The sequence below is a fragment of the Bos mutus genome, chromosome 5 (assembly GCF_027580195.1).
Source record: "Bos mutus isolate GX-2022 chromosome 5, NWIPB_WYAK_1.1, whole genome shotgun sequence".
In the NCBI taxonomy this organism is placed as follows: domain Eukaryota; kingdom Metazoa; phylum Chordata; class Mammalia; order Artiodactyla; family Bovidae; genus Bos; species Bos mutus.
Genome location: NC_091621.1, coordinates 54,084,455 through 54,105,373, shown reverse-complemented (window position 1 = coordinate 54,105,373; position 20,919 = coordinate 54,084,455). Strand labels below are relative to the sequence as shown.

Below are 20,919 nucleotides of genomic sequence, written 5' to 3'. Positions count from 1 at the left end.
AAGTTCTCATATTGTCTATCGTCTCATATTTCTTTCATCACTTTCTTGATAGAGATTATACACATCAGTGTATAATCCTTCACAACATCCTTCCCTTGTCTGTTGCACTGGCTAACCATTAACCAACCCAAACTGTGAAAAGAAAATATGAAAGGAAGCTTCTTGAATGTGGGTAAGCTGGAAAGAATTTCATTTATTCTATTTATGACAGTCTTATTCATTATTATGTATCAAGAAAAACATCTTACCTAAGCAAAAAGAGAAAATGTCAGCAATACTAATACCAAGCAAACAAACTGGGTTTAAGACTAACTAGTTGAAAGATGCTGAGCAACTTACACAACCTACCTATTCATGTTCTGTAAATGGAAGGGATCACATGACCAGACTCGTAAGTGGAGAAACCAGTGCAGATACAAGTATGTGACACACTTAGGTCAGGACCTGGCACACCAAATGAGAATCAGAATCAGCATTTTCTTTACCATTATCAGTGGCAGTATCATCTCCTAAAATCCTTTCTGGCTCTTAGACCCTATATAATCTTGAATTAGCCAGCACCATCTCAACCTGCTATTCAACCTAGTGTGTTATTTCCTTAAAGATGGCCAGCAACTTGACCCACCCAACTCTTTTTTTAATCCATAGTCTACCTTCTTCTACAACCCCAAGTGGCCAACTTCTCTCTCCAAACAGAAGTATGTTTGAACAACGTATGTTTGTGCCAAGTGGTACTGCATGCACGGTTATATGCATTTCCTAGGTATGACATCAGTGCGTGATTGATGTTCCTCCTACCTTCCAAATTGCCCTCCGTGGTAGCACCCCATGCGTCAACCAAGGTCAGCAGGCATTAAACTGATAAGCAGTCTGACCCATGCTTAGAATGCTATAGTCAAAGATTCAGTAGAGCAGCTGATGTGATTCATGCACTCATAGTTTGGTTCCAAAAACCTTAATAAGATTTTGGTATTGTACCACTAGCTGAGGATATCAACATGAACCAATTTAGCCACATAGGCAAATAAGAAAATTTTGTTATATTGTTTTATATATATATATATAAAATATATATAACGCTATAGAAGCATGGGGTAAGATCACTAAATACAGGGGGAGTGGAGGCAGGGAAGAAGGGCAACAGACTTCAGGGAGGGCTTCTAAGAAGAGGAACCATTTCAGGTAGATCAACTGGAGGATAAAGAGGGGCTATTGGGGCTTTCAAGACCAAGTGCAGCGTGGAGTATATCACTGTTTCACTGCACGTTGGTTAGGTGACACTGGCATGAAATTTACCACTGAGGGAGCAGGGGAGATAAGCAACAGCCAAATCGCAGAGAATCCTGTACAGTGTGTTGAGGGTTTGGACTTTATCCTGCAGGTAATATAAAGTCAGTGGAAGATTTTAACCAGGGCAGCCACATGATCAAACTTCTTTAATAATCTGGACTGTGTACATTACAGAGAATCTTTAACATTACAGAATTCACTCTTCATTTTGTTGAGTTATGAAATCGATGCCGTCAGAGAGACGAACTCTATACCAACACCATAGAGTTGAATTCAGGATGCGGATTCTTGTGCAGTCAGTCAAGTGCTTGTTTTGACTCTGCTGCATTGCCCCTCATGTGCCAGGGCACAATTTTCAAGGAAAGATGCAAAAAGCCCCTTTATAACCTAACTCTCCTCTTAAATAACTTATAACACACATATCAATGATTCACCCCATTCTCCTTTGGGCCTTAAAAGAATGGACATACCTTTTTTTTTATTTTTCCCCTTTTTCAACATTTAAAAGAGATCTTTTTTGCTTTTGAGTTTCACTTGAGTCTTGACTCAAGTTGTTATGCTAAAGCCTACTGTGAATTGAGCCCAAAGTTATTTCACGCTTCTCTGGATTGATAACTTAATTGTTGAAGTCATGAGAGTCAAAGATTCAATCAAGAAACCTCTAGAAACAGTCTTCAGATTATGCAATGTCAGGAAACAGGAGCTGTTTTCTGTCTTCCGCAAGTCAGCACCCCATCAAAAGGAACATAACAGTTTAATGTTCTGTCCAAGAAGGGAATGCTTGTTTACCTGAAATAATGGACTGATAAAAGTAATTTGCATCTGGTCGTGATTGATACAACACTTACTTGAAGATTAACCTCAACAATCAAGCCCTTAAACTCTAAAACACCATCACCCACAAGAAAATAAAACCTGAATTTATAATGCAAACATCCCCAAACTGTTGATCCTACACCCATGCAAATTCAATGCATGCAGACAAAACCAAAAAAAAAAAAAGCAACCAACTGAATGCAAAAATGAATTTTGCTCGAAATCAACTAACATTTACCTAGGTTTCCTGGGTATCTGGCATGGAACAGTCCTTCTCATGCATTGGCTCCTTTAATCCTCAAAACCACCTGATGAGTTAAACATTATTATAAATGTCATCTTACAAATGAAAAAGTCAGAATGTTAAAAGAATTAAGTGACTCAAAGTCACTCCAATTTGAAGAGGTGACTCCATACCTATGTGTCTCCAAAACTATTAATACATACTATATGAAGCAGTGTGAGGCTCACTTTGGGAGACATTGATAAACTCAAATTTTTCATTATTTAGAAAGTTGGACTTATTCATTACTCAGGGCTTAGAATAATAGCATGACTGTAGGCCTCTGAATGAAACAACACAGCGTGAGGAGCACTGGTCTATTAAGTATCTCTGTCTCACACAACAACTGGTGATGCAGTCAAGACAAGCATCAGCATCCTTGGTTTCAAAGCAGGAGGCTGACCCACATCCAGACCCTTACTAGTCTCGGTTCATGGCTACACAAGCCCATTTCCCATGATCCCTCTTTGCTTTTCAGCTTTTCAGTGACAACAGGTTTAAATAATTGTATCTATTACACAAGTGGGGTAAGAGACAGAGCAGACTGATCCATACGGATTTGTTGGCTGGCGTCTTCCAGTCCCTAAAGATTAGAGATACCACTCATTGAACATAAGTTCTGGGTCAGCCAATTTCTATACATTATCTCATGTGATCTTTGCATTCTTCCAACTATATTTTATTACCCTTACTACCCCATTATACAGGTAGGAACACTGAGGCCCAGAGAAAGAAAGTGGGTCTTGGTGAGTAACAAGATTAAGGACTTAAGCCTCATTCTAACTCCAAAGTCCATGCTCCTTTGAGTGTCTGACGAGGCCAATGAATCAAACACTTACACAGTCACAATTTAGTGCTTAATAGTATAGCGGGAAAACATGTGTTCAGTCTGAAAAGCACTTTTTTATAATAGTACAATTCTGTGAGTGACAATCACAAAGTAGAGATGCTATGCTATGCTAAGTCACTTCAGTTGTGTCCGACGCTGTGTGACCCCATAGACGGCAGCCCACCAGGCTCCCCCGTCCCTGGGATTCTCCAGGCAAGAACACTGGAGTGGGTTGCCATTTCCTTCTCCAATGCATGAAAGTGAAAAGAGAAAGTGAAGTCGCTCAGTCGTGTCCAACTCTTAGCGACCCCAAGGACTGCAGCCTACCAGGCTCCTCCATCCATGGGATTTTCCAGGCAAGAGTACTGGAGTGGGGTGCCATCGCCTTCTCCGAAAGTAGATAATACGACACTATTTTTAGGTTAAAAAGCTGCAAAGTATTATTCCACTTTACAAGAGAGGAAATTCAGTTTAGAGAAGGCTAAGCCAAATTACGGAGAAGGCAATGGCACCCCACTCCAGTACTCTTGCCTGGAAAATCCCATGGACGGAAGGGCCTAGTGGGCTGTAGTCCATGGGGTCGCTAGGAGTCTGACACGACTGAGCGACTTCATTTTATTTTTTCACTTTCATGCATTGGAGAAGGAAATGGCAACCCACTCCAGTGTTCTTGCCTGGAGAATCCCAGGGATGGGGGAGCCTGGTAGGCTGCCGTCTATGGGGTCGCGCAGAGTGGGACACGACTGAAGCGACTTAGCAGCAGCAGCAGCAGCAAGCCAAATTAGCTAATTTGCCTAAGATCCCTTTGAAAGCTAGAATCAAGAGCTAGAGGTAAAACCTAGGTGCTTTTGACACAAAAGCCACGCTCTTTCCTTTCTCCTTCAACAAGTGGCTATATTTCTGTTGATGCAGAAAACGACTGCTCATCCCAGACAGGGAAAGGAGATCACTCACCAATTCAGGGGAAGGACTCATGGTCTGTACCCCCAATTCCAGGTAGAGCACAGGGCTGAGGAATGCAGGCTCTGGTTCCAGACCGCCTGGTTCCTAGGCCAGCTCCGCCACGTGTTAGCACTGTGACCTTGGGCACACAATAGAAAGAACTAACTTTGCTCTAGGTAAACTATCTTGTGATTATAAGTATACACATTTAGCTCTTTTTCAGTTTGTTTTTTTTTTTTTTTTTTGTTAGAGTAGGGAATGAAAACAATTATTTAGGACTAAAGTTAATTCTAGGTATTTGGATAAATTGCTTCAATTTTCTGTTTCATTCTGACAATGGAGATTTTGCAGTGAAAGTCACTTTAAAACACAAGGCTTCATTGCTATTGATAAGCTTGGCTGTGGTGGTGGTTTAGTCACTAAGTCATGTCCGATTCTTTGCGACCCCATGGACCGTAGCCCGCCAGGCTCCTCTGTCCATGGAATTCTTCAGGCAAGAATACTGGAGTGGGTTGCCATTCCCTTCTCCAGGGGATCTTCCTGACCCAGGGATTGAACAAACATCTCCTGCATTGGCAGGCAGATTCTTTACCACTGAGCCACCAGGGAAGCCATCTGTTCAATATAAACGTAAGTTTACCATTTGTTTAATGCTAATGATTACTGTGAATATTTACTTAGGATTCCCTAGGTGCCTGACACTGGACTAAGGACTTTTTGTGGATTATTTCACATAATTTTCACAACCACCTTTGAGAAATGTACTGTTCTCCCTTTTGGCAGATAGGGAAACCAAGGCTCAGAGGATCAGCAGGCCATCTAACCAAAGCAGGCCATCCAACTGCTGTCTGTTTAGTTCTGTTCAGCTTATCACACCTCTGTTCTGCTGTTTTCTTTCACCTGTGTTCTAATGATTCCAGGATCTTTTAAAGAACACTTTCATTTCCACTAAACTGATAAGTTACAAAGTGATGCTGCCACCAAGGATGCTCCAACAGTCATTTGTTGCAAAAAATCATAATATCAATGCAGAAAATGAATTTTTACTATTCATGCAGTTGGACTGATAGGGAATTACAAAGCAAAGGTCACAACTTTAACAGCTGGTAGCTTTAGCAAAAAGACATTATTCAGTAGTTTTCCAAAAATGATCACAGTCACTGACAATTGTCTTCAGAAACAGCATGAAAAGAGTCAGAGCTAATTGATTAAGGTAATCCTTGAAACAGCTTTCTTCTCCCACGAAGTTATTTTGCAACAATTTTCAAATATTTAACAACCTTCCCCTCTGCCAACAAAAGTACCATTTTATTTGACAGACACCAAGAACTTGGCAGTGATTCTTAATTCCATAAAATAAAATGGCATTTTTCCAGTTAACAAGGGGCCTCCCTCACAATGGGTCAGCAGAGGCAAGCATCTGATGGCTAGGGAGACTGAGGACCAAGCTGGGCTCCCAGACTGTGGGAGTGTTACTGCTCTTCACCGCCATTTACACTCCTGGGTGGTCCTGGGAGCTGAGTCAGAAGCAACCCTTCACTCACCCCAGGAGCTCTGCTTTGCCTGCTCAGCCTTCCCCTTATAAGATTAAAAAACCATCATCTTCACACACACTTTTCTTTTTAAGTCTCAAGGCTTACAGATTATATGTATATTAAACATAGGTGCATTCCATTGACGTGGTTCAGTGGAATCTAGTTTGTAGAATTAAACAGGCTTGGCTTCAAATCCAAACTCTTCCACTTACGTGCATTTTGCCCCACTTGTAATCTTGGGCAAGTGTTCTTAATCTCTTTGAACTTCAGTTTCCTTATTTGTTGAAAAAATGATGTCAATAAGGATATCTGCTTCATAAGATTTTTTTTTTTTTTTTTTTTTGGCTAGAATCAAATGAGAAATTCCTGTGCAGTCTGTGACCTAGTGCCTCAGGTATGGTGAGTAATCAATGGGTATTAACGTATTAGTTAGTCTTTTTTATTTCCTTATTCTTCATTTTGTTAAGCAGCTTGTTTTTTGGCCCATTTTGTATGCCTGTTACCATCGTAGCAAGGGGAAAAATGAGGTAGAGGATGTAAAACTGGAGGAAAATTCTGTTTAGTCTGCTAGGAGTGCTGAAGAAGGTAGATTGTGTATAAAGAAGGCAGTTAAGGTATAAAGCTCTTTTTTTTTTTTAACTTTTCTGCTGGAGTAATAGTTGATTAACAATGTTGTATTCATTTCAGGTGTACAAAGTGATTCAGTTATACAAACACGTGTATCTATTCTTTTTTCAGTTCTTTTCCCATTTAGGTTGTTACATAATATTAAGTAGAGTTCCCTGTGCTATACAAGAGGTCCTTGTTGGTTATCCATTTTAAAAATAGCAGTGTGTACCTATCAATCCCAAATTCCCCAACTATCCCAAGCTCTATTATCTTAATGCACTTATTCATGCAAGCCCTATACCCAAAGTGAGGAAATGCGAATAACGCATTTATGTCTTTCAGTATGTGGATTTGCGGAAAGGTTCTGTGATTTGCTCTTCTTGCTGAGAAGAAACTGGTTATTTACTAGGAGCAAGTCCCTGTGCCCTTACACAGCCTATCTCACTTAATCACGACATCAATACTAGCCACAGGTAGTTATTTCTGCACCCATTTTAGAGACTGGGAAAGTAAAGCTCAGAGAGAAATACTTACTGAAGAGCACACTGCTAGTAAGTGGCAGAACCACTGCTGTGTTTGCTTCAGTCCAGTGTTTTTTGTATTCTCACATGCCCACCAGTTTTGATTAGTAAATAGCGCATATTCACTGAAAATTAATGCTGTAAATGGGGACCAAAGTAGCCTTTCCAATCATTAACCAGACATTTATGTGTATGACACAGCCAGGACAGTAGTTAAAATTTGCCTACTGTTAAAAAAAAGAAAGAAGGAAAGAAAAAGGCTTCTTAAACAGGTTATTGACACTTAACAACCGGATATCAGGCATTTATTCATTCCACAATTTTCCATTTATTTTCATTGAGCCTCTAGTATGAACCACTCCACACAATTTTTGCTACCAAATTCTATTACAGGCAGCTGTTTTTAATATCTGACTGCATTTGTTTTTGACTCAATGTTCTTCTGAGCAGAATGTGTATCTTTGAGGTTCTGAATAAGCCCCACTAATGGACTGCAGTCGTGCCAACTGAATCTCTGGGTGTTGATCATGACCAGAAAACCCTTTGAGTTAACAAGGAAAAGACTTTATCTTGGTTTCCTCATCTGTGAAATGGGACTTAAGAAGAAAAGGTCTGAATTCACTCATCTTGGAACTGTTTTCTACTAAGTGCTATTTTGGCATAATCTTATTATCAGGGTGGTCTGATTTTACAAAATAATCATGAAAGCTATTTAAAATGGCTACACATTTAAATGTCAAATGCTTGACACAAACTGTACTAAATATCATTCCTTCAAGCCAAATCATTTATGTGTGACATTTATAAATAAATGCAAACAATAAATGGTCAAATCAACTTGGGGGTTAGAAGTCTATGGAATTAAGAATATAAAAGATCCGAGTTTCAAATGGGGGACTATTTTTTATAGTTCACTATTTCCTAGTACTGTTCAGACATAGAGTACCATTATGGCTACAGTATGTTATAAACAAATGTGTCCTAAAGTTTTAAAATACTTTCCTGGGCAGGGGTTAAGAATTAGAAAAAACAAAAACAATATTGTTACAATTTGTTGCATAACAATGGAAAGATTATATAAACCCTACTTTGTAGTTCTATGTTTTTCTGCTGCTGCTGCTGCTCCTGCTGAGTCGCTTCAGTTGTGTCCGACTCTGTGCGACCCCATAGATGGCAGCCCATCAGGCTCCCCTGTCCCTGGGATTCTCCAGGCAAGAACACTGGAGTGGGTTGCCATTTCCTTCTCCAGTGCATGAAAGTGAAAAGTGAAAGTGAAGTCGCTCAGTCGTGTCCGACTCTTAGCGACCCCATGGACTGCAGCCTACGAGGCTCCTCCGTCCATGGGATTTTCCAGGCAGGAGTACTGGAGTGGGGTGCCATTGCCTTCTCCGTCTATGTTTTTCTACATAGAATTAATTTCATCCAGTATTAAAAACATTTTGCTAATAACTTCTTTTGGATTTTTCATGAATGTTTTCTGACTTCTTTACTATTCCAGCATTTTAGCACCCACTTGGGACCATCTGGAGGCATAAAGCACAGAGCCAGTTCCTGTAGTGTGATAATAAATCTAATAAGCAGTAGAATGACCTGCGTTCATTCTCTGCCTAACAGAACACATCAGAGATCTCTGGGTAGGGCTGGCTGAAGGTAGCAGCTTTCTAAAATTGCCAGAGATCCAATCACAGAGGTTTTAGTCGATCATCAGAAATGGAAATCCCTAATGCAGTGACTATTTCAGAAGTGTTAAACTGTAGGTTTACACAGAGCCATAAATAATGATGTGCAACTGCTAGGGTTTGTTTTGCAATCCTTGGCTTTTCTAGATCACATTAGAAACCATCTTATATGAAACATCTCTACCCTTCCTCCTTCCTCCCATCTAAAGTTCTGCAGTGAATGTCAATTTTAATAACCATCTATAAGTCCCCCCACTCCAATATTCTTGCCTAGAGGATGCCATAGACAGAGGAGCATGGCAAGCTACAGTTCATGGGATCGCAAGAGTTGGACACGAGTTAGCGCTATCTTTCTTTTCTTTCTTATAAGGACAACACATTCCAGGAGAGGGGCAAAGCCTTTATAACACAACCTGCTTTCTCTGCAGCACTCTTCTTGGAAATCGAGAGATTCGTGTCTTCATAAGGCATCTAGGAAGGCTTCAGAAAGGGACCCCAAGTAAACAGTCGAAAACTCAGTAAAACAGTCTGTGACAATAGATTACCATTATTACGCTGTAATTTTTAGAGGCAACTCGGTTTACTACCACTCAAACACTGGCATTTAGAAGAAACAGGCCAATTACCAGATGTGATTCAGTCCTGGACTTTTGGTAAAGACACATAAAAGGAAAGGTCCTTGGCTTCAGAGATTTCATGTCAAGGTGACAAAGAGGCAAAAGTGCTAAGCACCCACAGGGCTTTTACACAAAAGGTGAACTTCTGCTCCTGAAAGGGCAACAGAGTATGTGTATGTAAGACAAACAACGGCTCCCTCCAGGTTATGCTCTTTCTTTCCCGGTCTCCAGTGGTGGCACAGTGTACAGACAGGGTACATTAGACAGCAGGGCCACCCTTTCTGCAAAGGTGAAGGAGGCTGGGGCTTGCTTTTGCAAATGAGCAGTGACAGAGCTTTGCTCTTGCTCTCGTCTTGTACGCCCTTTTGCATGGTCACCCTGGAGAGCAAAGGCATTATTTGCAAGGCAACTGTCAGATTTCTGAGCTGCCGTCTGTGTGCCAGGAACACAGAAAAGGCACCCTAACTGCCCCCCTTAGAGACTACATTCTAATCAGCTGCACCGCAAGCCCCAAGGCAACAGCTTACACCTGCAAAGTCAAGCACTGAATTCTTGCATCCAGATAACCGAAAGATAGCCACTGCTGCTGTGTCAAGTATCTGGATCACTGCCTCAATTCTGAACATGGTTTTAGTAGGAAGCTCGCTAGATTTTGCTGATGATGAGAGCAAATGGTACATTGTTGTCACTGTCACAGCTCTATTTTCTGCAGAATTTGTGGTCTTTTGCCTGGAAGAGGGGGGTCCAGTTGATCTTTGAATATTCTCATGTCAATCATGAGCAAAGTGGCTCTGGCTGCCAAGGAAATCCAGCTGCTGGCTACCAGGCTAGTCCCAGGTTCCAGTTCCGTCAGTTGGCAAGAGAAGCTAAGGAAAAGTCGCGAGTAAGAGGTGTTCCAGAGTGGTCCTAGACCTGCAAAAACCCAGGACACGGAGAGACTCAGATGGCAACGAGCCATCCTCAGGAACAGTCTCTCCCGGAGGCAGAAGAGCTGCTCCCTCCTTTCTCAGCCTCTGCGTCTCCAGCTGCAGACCCCTCCTCTTCACTCTCTTCTCAGGATTAACTCTAGGGCACGATATGACTAAGACTCAGTGACTTGCCCAAGACTTGTCTGAGACTCGCCCAAGACTACAGAGACTCAGTGACTGGCCCTGGATCCTGAGCCAAGTGCAGGACCCATACCTCTGATACCCTCCAAGAAAGCTCTCTCTATACATTTCTACTCCAGGCACACAGATATTAGAGACCGCAGGGGCAGAAATGACAAGCTAATATGGGGAGGCAGGCATACATTAGTTATGTAAGAGGACCTCTCTGGCTGCCTGACTTTTTCTTAAGATTCTTCTTCACATAAGAGAATTTAAAGATTGGAAGAGAGAAAGGAAAGATCCCCATTAGTGAGGGACACTGCTAAAATAGGAAGTGTAAACACCATTCTTTATAGAAAAAATATCAAGTAGTAGGTGAAAAGGCTAAAAGTAGAACAGTTTAAAGTGAAATCTCCTTCATTTTGCCCCGCTGCATTTATTTTCCATATATATATATATATAAAATATGTTATATGGTTATACTCCATAACCATATATAAGACAATCGTTATGATTTCTATTCACACCAAAGCAATGACTACATGAACCTCAGGACCAATGGAAGCTTAAACGCCAACTGGTTCAAGTATCTATTTGACTAGAACCTTAGAGAATTTTAAAAGTATAAGACACTGAGAAATCACCTAGTCCTACTTTTTCATTTTACAGTGGAGGAAACTGAGGTCCAGAGAGATTCAAATACCTTCCCAAAGTCAGATAACATAGTATCTGTGCTAAAAAAGAACTCCATCCCCTAATAACCAAGTCAATGCAGCAACCTAGAAAAATAGGAAAATGTAGTCAAAAGACAAAGAGAGTTATATAAAGGACAGTCTTCCTGTCCTTCCTGACACACATTGTGATTTTAGAAAAAGGTCCCTGAGGCCTAATTATAAGAAAGTCACATTCCCCCCATCACCTCCATTTTTCTGGACAGAAGGAAATAGACAGAAATAGATAATGACAATCCTCTCCCACCCCCAGTAAACAGTTTTAGCATGCCCACAACTAAGTGAAAAGGCAAAAGCATCTCATGCATCTATAAATCAGTAAGGCTACAGTCAATGGTTTCTATGAGACAAAGTCCAAACAAAATAACCCTGAAAGCAGCATATATTAGAAAAGCATCCTGGTGTTTCTTCAATTTGTTTTCTAAATTGTTCCAACTACACAGGTGACTAACACCAAAAAGACAGTCTCCTGCAGCTGCTCATGATTCATGTACTAGAAAACAAAGATAAAAGATCATTCCTGACAGATTTATATCCAAATGCCTTACCCTAATTTACAAAAGGGAAAGTTAAGGTAATCAAGGAAAAAGAAAAAAATCTCCCAAAATTGCATAATGGGAAAAAAAAAAAAAAATGTCACCGCATGTTGCCTGTTGCCTGGTAAAGACAATAAAGAACGCTGCAGACATGAATCCTTGTCCTCACTCAGAACAGCAAGTTCAAAGAACATCAAGGACAAGAAGCTGACTCAGTCCCTTCTAAAACAAAATAACATAAATCCTCAGATTTCAGATTAGGGGGGCTCAGAAAGCGAGAGTGCGGAAATATGAAAGTGAATCAGAGATAGTGATATTTCCTTTTTCTATTTTCACTCTCTCATTTTCACTTCTAAAGAAAAAATTTTAAAGAATTTAGCATCTCCCATGCCATGGAGATAGCCCTTCTTTTCACACATTCTTGATTTGATGAGTACAAACACATATCAGCCTATAAAGTTGAATCCACAGATCCAGATTATCAAAATTTGGTATCTATGCTTTGATGGTTAAGCATCATTTACCTGCAAAAGCTAGTTTTATCCCTGGCTTTTAAGAGAGCCGGGAGGCAACTTTCTTCTAGGGATAATAAATTTAAGCTGTAACCACAGCAAGCCACTGGGCTGGGATATATAAAATCTCATTTAATCCTTACAAATCTTTATAACTATTTGATAATCATTGTACAGATTACAAAATGGAAATCCCAAGACGTTAAACCACGTGCCTGAAGTCATTTTTCTCACCAGTGGTAAAAGAGGAATTAGAATCAGTCTTGAAAAGCTAACGTTTAAGATCTCTTCACTATTTTTAGGTGCTCCCTGGACATGGATGGGGAAGAGCACATGGAGTGGGGCTTGCCAGACCATGCAAGAACCTCCCATATTCAGACTAGCTACTTGGGGAAGAATTCATTCTTTTTAACATTATTGATGGTGATGGAAAGATTTCAATCACCTATCATTATAGAATAAATGTGACTCACCAATTTGCTATCTCCAAATCAGCAGTTAGATATAAATAAAATTTGGCAATTTTAATTGGTTTGGCTCAGGCCTTCAGATTTCCATATGGTTATTTTCCTTGTTTTATGTTAAACGTAATCGATTTAGCACTTGAGTTTCAAAGTTTTGGCAGAACGTATCAATTAAAAGCTACATAAATTAGGACTGTTCAAAGCACCCATTCCAAATGGAGTGATTTCTAAGGACAAGATTAAAAAATGCTCTTTTCATAAATGTTAAATTTTTCTATAAACTTGCATCATCACCCAGATGACAAACTTCACACAGACAAAAAAAAAAAAAAAAAGGGTGGGGGGGGCGCAGAGTATCTTCTTTGGAAAAACAAAAGCTAATAATCATTCTATTTGCTTCTTCTGAGAACTAATGTGTGCCTAACGTGGTCTTCTCTACACCATTTGCCAGACAGAATTTTCCTGTCTTCATATTTCTAAACCCGACAGCAGTTGTGAAAACTGTCACAAACCATCTCAAAACTAAAATGTAAGTACAACATCAATAAACATGGCATCAGCCCTGTTAAACTGATAGCACTTTCCTAATTGGTCTTGCAAATTAAGATGTCCGATTGTTATTATATGGTGAATATAGATGTTCTAAGCCAGAGACACAGTTCCCTTCAGAAACCGTAAAACCACACAATAAGGATAAAATACATTCAGAAATCTGAAAAATGCAAAACACTTTGATTTCTGTAGACTTGTGATTAAAACTTAACCGTTCAAATTGCTCCTCACGACTCCTGCCGTGTAATTATTGCCCATCTGCTGGTCCATCGCATGTGCTAAATAAATGAAAGAATCGTTTTTTCACACCTCAAGTGGTTGTTGGTGGAATTTCCACATTTATTTAGCTCGACTATAAGGCTAGAATGCCTCGTGTCCCTGTGATTCTTGGAGAGCTGCATAATTCAAGTATATTAATTTCTCATTTTATATCTTGGGTAATGGAAGGGTACACAACTGTTTGCTTTATTACAGAACTCGGGATTGATTCCATCTTTATAAATGACTATTTTAACTACTGAATATTAATAGCTATTCCACCCTTTCGAGTATAACATTAGATTCACTGGAACAATTGATCTCATCTCTTAATGTCAGATTACCTTATGCTATTTTCCCTCCGTACAGAGTTGCACTAGGAAATTTCTTTGTAACTTTTGGATTAGAAAATCTAAAAATATGAATGAGGACCTACACACCCTCCCCCATTTCCACTGATTACTTCATTGATTTCATGTTATTTCCAGGGTCTCCTTCTTCAGTGCAAGAATGTGGAATTGCTAGAAGTATCCTTAAAGGAAACCTTGAAGGTCATTAGATCCCAGGCAATGAATGCCTTCATTCACCAAGGGCACTGCCCTCCTTTGCCTCCAGCCCTTCAGCATCAGCAAGTTCCCCCAAAGGGCTTGCACTTTTACTCAGCCTGAGCAGGTCACATTTCTAAAATACTCCCCTGTCTCCAACGTCCCTGGTCAGCAGTACTGATTCACTATCACCAAGGAGTTTCAGGCTAGTTCGACCTCTTTCTAGTTTTCAATGGAATTATTCCATGTAATCCGATTTACACAGCCATGTAATCAAAGTGAGAAAGGAGATTACAGAGCTCACCGTTTGTTTTGCAAAGCAAGCAAGGGTGCAAGGATCATCAATCCTACCGAGTCTAAGTTGACTTGATAGTACCGTCCCATACCACCCCCCACCACCCACCTTTGGATTGTTGGTCATTAACCTGATCTGTCTCCAGAGATCTTGTTTAAATAGGAAGGTTTAGGCTCTTTTCCTGAACTGGAAGGTAGCGGGGTTCTCCACCCAGATCTCACTACTGCCATTCATATGAGCAGATGCTACTGTAACAAAGAATTGGTTCCCCGCCCATGCTTATTAATTTCACACAGCAGAAAGCATGTATAAGTCAAGTAATTACTTTAAAACTTCTGTTGCCAGTCTTCCACATTTGCATTTCAACAGCCCGCTGCGGTGATCCCAGGTGCTCTGCCTATAAACTAACCTGCTTGCAAGAAAGAAACCTGCGCTGCGCTCCTGTCCTCCGCCTTGGGCAGCTGCCCTAGAGACTACACAAACCTTTCTGCCAGGCCAAGTCCCAAACCCCTGCTCTTTTCCACACAATGTAATGGGCTCGGGTCTTTCTACTCCCTTCTGAATGCGTTGGTACCCTTCCCAGATCTAGACGTCTATTGAAACTGTGACACTGAGTGTGTCATTAAATAAAGCATTTTCAACATTCTAAACTGAAGACGTATACAATCTTTTCACCCGCCACTTCCACCCCCTCGACACGTGTCAAGAATTGCAATCTCCGACAGAACCTCTGGGGGGTGAGAGGGCAGCCTTACCTAACCCGCAGCAGATAACATAGAAAAATTCCTAAGGGGAGAAGTAAGAAGAGGTGAGACCTGGCGAAAAGAACTGTGGATGGGAGTGCCGCGCCGGCCCTTTATCAAGGACAAGCCTGAGATATCTGCTGCAAGGAAAGAAAGGAAAAAAACAACAACAACTAATTGTACCCCTAGACGGTGCTCTACCCTCTGTGCTTCTTGTGCATAATGCAAATTTTGCAGCACCGGGAATTACCTCCATAACTACCACCAGAGGTGCCCATTAAAACACGCACGCGCGCACACTTATACAACTTCTTCTCTTCTGTAATGGAAGAAAGTGGGTACAATGTGGAGGTATTACCCTATCTAGAGCTCTCCTAGAGCCGCAAACCTGGCAGACGCCGCGGGAGCCAAGTTTCCCCCGGCTGGTGGGGCAGGTTCTCCGCCCAGCTGAGCGCGGCGAGTAAGGACCTCGGGGTTGGCTCGGTTCCCGCGGCTGCACCGGAGTCCGCACGAGCCCGACACCCACACCCGAGCCACACAAAAATCTGAGTACGCGAGTGATCGAGCGTGGCGCGTGGGTAACTATTGTGTAATCTTCCCGAAATCCACGGGAAAATGTCTCCCGTGCAAGGACATGCCTTTCCGGAATAACTTCAACTCTCCGGCCAAAGAACAGATCCTTCTGTCTTACAGGAATTGCGGCTCCCAACTGACAGCTCCCAACTTACGGGCTACGGCTCCCAACTTGACACCCGCTCCCTCTCATCCCTCCCACTCCTCTCCAGGCTCACCCGGGCCGGGCGGCTGGGGCTCGAGCGCCTCTCCCGCCTCCACCACCCCCTCCAGGCTCGCCCGGCAGGCACAGCCCCGCACGCCGGGGCAGCTGGGGCCGGGACGCGCCGGCCTCCGGGCACGGTTTTTCTTGGAGAGCTGGCGAGCTCCCGGGCGCGCCCTACTTACTTGTGTCTTCTTCATAAGGAAAGGCAGCACTGTGATCCAGCCCAAGCAGCGGTGTGGCAACTCCGTTTAGCTGTTCTGGAGCTCCAGCATACTGCATGAGCAGCGGCTGCAGATAGTCCACGCATTGAGCCCGAGCGCAACGCCCGCTCCACTGCCAGTGCTTGGTGCGGCGATCCCTGTCCCGGCGCGAGGCGGTGAGCGAAGCCTGGGCCGGCGCGCCGCCAGCACTTTTATACGGCTCCTGCCCGCCTACTCCGGACACGCCTCCTTCTCTTCCGGAGCCCCGGGGAAGCAAGCCTGAGCTGGGGCAGGGGGCAGGGGGGCAGGGGGGCAGACCCTGGAGGGCGGCTGGAGCACCAGAAGTTGGACAGATCAAGCGAAGCGCGTTTCAGCGCTGGGGGGCTGGTGCGTGCAAGGCTGGGAGACCACTGGGGCGCGGGGGCGCCTAGGACGAAGGTGAACACGCTGCAGCCGCCACTCGCGCTGCGCGCCGGGCGCGGAGAGTCTCTGATCTGCCTCTTAGCCTGGCACGGCCGGGGGACTCAAGAGAAACCTTGAGCTTGGGCGAGGGCTGGCAGTTCCTTTTCTACTGCAGAGGCGGGGCTGGAGGAGTCACTCGGGGCCTAGCGAAGAATTCACCTAGTCCTGCTTTAGGGGAAAAAAATGTTTAAAGCTTAATTAGGATCTATATAGTTAGGCCATTGTCCCACTCCAATTTTTTTTAAACAATTACTTTAGTGAATGGATATTTAATCATTGAAATTATTGTTGACTCAGAGTTGAATGTTGCTAAGGGAGATGCTGTTTCCAGAGTGATTTATGGCTGCTGCTTTAGAAATTAAGATGGAAAGAGAGGCGGTAGGTAACAGGAGGTAGGTAACAGGCAGGCCACAGAACCAGGCAGTTTTGGAAACCTGTACTTTCTGTTGTTGGAGAACGTTTTGGAGTCAGGTAATGCTACAACAACAATAATAGCTAAAACCACTGTGTGATGTACTTAATTACATTCCAGGCGCTGTGCCTGAGAAGTGTTAGTACTTAACAGCGATTATCTCACTTAGATCCTCTCCACAAATCTATTATATAGGTCTTGTCATTTTTATTTCCATTTTATAGTTGATGAAACAGTCTTAGGTCAACTTCCCCAAATCACAGCTAGTAAATGGCAGAACTTAACTTGAATCCAGAGTCTTGGCTATACAGCTTTTAAAAATATTTAAAACAATTCTTGACTCTCTAAAGCCCCATTATATTTGTTCTTATTTCAGACCACTAAAAAGCATTTTATTAATTCTTTGAAGAAAGTATGTACTAGAGATTAATATGTCAATAATCTATAAGAAAAAATATGTAAATTGAGGAATTAGGTATTTTAATGAGTAGGATTCCAAATTAATTAATTCAGTGAGCCTTTTTAAAGAAATATGGCCATAAAACCTATAATCATGAAAAACAAGAAACTAGGTAAAATTTGAAGCTCATAGTATTAGTTTTCCATCACTGCTGTGACAAATAACCAAAACTTATTCACGTTAAACAACACGTATTTATTATCTTACAGCGTGGAGGTCAAAAGTCCAAAATGGATCTCCCAGGGCTAAATGTTGACAGGGCTGTGTTCCTTATAGAAGCTCTAGAGAATTCCTTTTCTTGCTTGTCCAGGGTTCTAGAAGTAATCCAGAGTTTTTGGCTTATAGATATTTTCCTCTTCAAAATCAGTTACGGTAAGTTGAGTCTTCATATCGCCCACTCTGGCCTTCCCTTCTGCCTCCTTCTTTCACTTTGAAGGACCTTGTGTACATTGAGCTTACCTGAATAATCGAGGGTATGCTCCCTAAATCATCTGATTAGCATCATTAATTCCACCTGCAATCTTAATTCCTCTTTGCCATTTAGTATAGCATATTCACAGGTTCCCAAGATTAGGTTCCAGAGATTGATATCTTGGTAGGGGTTGGGGGGCAGCAGGTACAGACATTATTCTATTTGCCACACTCAATATGAGCTTCCCTGGTGGCTCATTGGTTAAAAAAAAAAATCTGCCCACAGTGCAGGAGACTCAGGAGACAAGGGTTCGATCCCTGGTTTGGGAAGATCCCTTGGAGGAGGAAATGGCAACCCACTCTTGCCAGGAAAATCTTGTTGACAGAGAAGCCTGGCAGGCTACAGTCCATGGGGATCACAAAGAGATGTGACTCAACACACACCACACTTAATAGCAAACAAGTTCTGGGAGAACAAGGAGTGGAAATGTGGATTTGTTTCACTATGATCCTTCATCAAGTCCTTTACTCCAAGCAGCCACAGATCTCTGGCTAGGAGACTGTCTCCTCCATAGCTATGAAAATAAGTGTTTGAAAAAAGACCACAACCAAAGTTCAGAGTTTTAAATAATTACTTTCAGTCAAAACAGTGCTATAAAATGATCTTACTCAGAGTGGAAGTGTGAAAACAGAAACAAATTGGACAGTAGAGGAAAATCATTTAACTAATGACTTCTCCCTGGCAATCGAATCTTAATATAACCAGCCTTTAGGAGTAATTTTGGTCTGCCAGAATCTTCCAAAGAGTTGCATATATATTACGCACTAAGGAGTTACACTTCTGAAATGTATTATTATGGACCAATATTATTATGGAAAGGGAAATGAGTTTGAGGAAGGTTGATTCTATTTTAGACTGTATGCAGGCTCTATGATCTTTTCTCCAATCAGGGATTAAACAGTGTGGCATGCATAATTGTTAAGGCTCCCCAAGTGAGTATAGATATTACATCTTTGTTTATCAAATGAGGATAAGTTGAAATGCATATTTTTAAAATGTTTACTATATATTTACATGTATAACATATATAGGGTTTCCCAGGTGGCTCAGATGGTAAAGAATCTGCCTGCAATACAGGAGACCTGGGTTTGACCCCTGTGTCAGGAAGATCCCTTGGAGAAAGGAATGGCAACCCACTCCAGTATTCTTGCCTAGAGAATTCCATGGACAGAGGAGTCTAGCAGGCTACTGTCCATGGGGTCAGCAAGAGTCAGACACCTCTGAGCAATACACACACACACATATAACATATATATCATATTAAACAGATGAGTCCAAGTTGATTGCTTTTTAGAAAAAAAAAAATTAAGGGTCAACTTCAGTTCAGTTCAGTCTCTCAGTCATGTTCGACTCTTCTCGACCCCATGAATCCCAGCACGCCAGGCCTCCCTGTCCATCACCAACTCCCGGAGTTCACTCAGACTCACGTCCATCAGTCGGTGATGCCATCCAGCCATCTCATCCTCTGTCGTCCCCTTCTCCTCCTGCCCCAAATCCCTCCCAGCATCAGAGTCTTTTCCAATGAGTCAACTCTTCACATGAAGTGGCCAAAGTACTGGAGTTTCAGCTTCAGCATCATTCCTTCCAAAGAAATCCCAGGGCTGATCTCCTTCAGAATGGACTGGTTGGATCTCCTTGCAGTCCATGGGACTCTCAAGAGTCTTCTCCAACACCACAGTTCAAAAGCATCAATTCTTCGGTGCTCAGCCTTCTTCACAGTCTAACTCTCACATCCATACATGACCACAGGAAAAACCATAGCCTTGACTAGATGGACTTATGTTGGCAAAGTAATGTCCCTGCTTTTCAATATGCTATCTAGGTTGGTCATAACTTTTCTTCCAAGGAGTAAGCATCTTTTAATTTCATGGCTGCAGTCACCATCTACAGTGATTTTGGAGCCCAAAAAAATAAAGTCTGACACTGTTTCCACTGTTTCCCCATCTATTTCCCATGAAGTGATGGGGCCAGATGCCATGATCTTTGTTTTCTGAATGTTGAGCTTTAAGCCAACTTTTAAAAGAAGTTTTATAACGTTAAATAAAACTGGTAATAAAGGAAGATAGATATGGACAAAAATCATCATGGAAGAATTACTGAAGCTTGGCCAACATCTATTTAACCATACTAATTTTATGAAACCAATAAGAGGAAATGGCCTACAGGTTAGAACAGGTTTAAAGAAACCAGAGGATTTAGACCTAGCAGAAATTCAGTCCAGTTTCTTTTCAATCAACTGGATAATTCATCTCAATACCCAATATGCTCATCTCCTAGAATGACTCACTCTCTTCTCTCCCTTCCTCCCTTGTTCCTTTCTTCTCCCTCTCAGTTCTGTTTTCTTCTTCCACCTCCACAGTCAATGGCTTTTTAGCTCCATTAATAGCATGATTGACTTTCTTATCGATAACTCTATCTGTTGTTTCCTTCATTTGACGCTACAATTCTGATGGTGATTGCAGCCATGAAATTGGAAGATGATTGCTTCTTGGAAAGAAAGCTGTGACATACCTAGACAGTGGTCATGTACAGTTTTGAGAGCTGGACTGTAAAGAAGGCAGAGCATTGGAGAATTGGAAGGACTGATGCTGAAGCTCCAGGATTTTGGTCACCTGATGCGAACAGCTGACTCATTGGAAAAGACCCTGATGCTGGAAAGATTGAGAGCAGGAGAAGACAGCATCAGAGGATGAGATGGCCAGATGGCCTCACCAATGCAGTGGACGTGAACTTGGGCAAACTCCAGGAGATAGTGAAAGACAGGCAGGCCTGGCATGCTGCAGTCCATGGCGTCCAGAAGAGTCGGACATGACTGAGTGACTGAACAACAACAAAAAAGAAGATATCAAAGAGATTAGAAGAGCTAGCATACAAATCGAAGACTGTGGGCAAGCTCAGCAGGAGGTCAGAAGTGGGTCAGAAAAACTAAGATCTCTCTTCAGGGTAGGCTTTTGAGAGAAGACAAAAGCCAGCATCCAGGCCCTTAGCAAAAGAAAACCAGGAGCTACTTAAAAGTGAATAAGAGGTAAGGCTGTGCTCTAAAAGGATAAGAGGCATCAGGAATTTTTTCTGCAGAATAGTAGGCTCCTGTTATAAGGTACAGGGAGTTCAACATTTGATACATTGGGAAGAAAGTCTGTCCAGGAGTATCTAGTCTTTACTTGCATACATTCAGTGCTAGTTGGTCCATCATGCTGCTTTTGATTAATTGTTGGAAAGCTTCTTTTTTTTTCTTTTGAGCTTTAACATTTGTTGTTGCTGATGTTTTTTAGAGATAGATTTAATTTAAT

General features: G+C 42.0%; 1 protein-coding gene across 3 annotated transcripts in view; it reads right to left on the bottom strand.

Annotated features, from left to right (window-relative positions):
* The window catches only part of KITLG (KIT ligand), a 105,834-nt gene extending 89,757 nt beyond the window's left edge, over positions 1-16,077 (bottom strand). Inside the window, exon 1 of one of the 3 annotated variants that reach the window (XM_070370947.1) lies at positions 15,806-16,077. In XM_070370947.1, coding sequence (XP_070227048.1) covers positions 15,806-15,820 — 15 coding nt within the window. In that variant the 5' untranslated portion in view covers positions 15,821-16,077. The remainder of the gene's footprint in view (positions 1-15,805) is intronic. The other 2 variants (XM_070370946.1, XM_070370945.1) reach the window with 2 other exon arrangements.
* Positions 16,078-20,919: the final 4,842 nt, after the last annotated feature.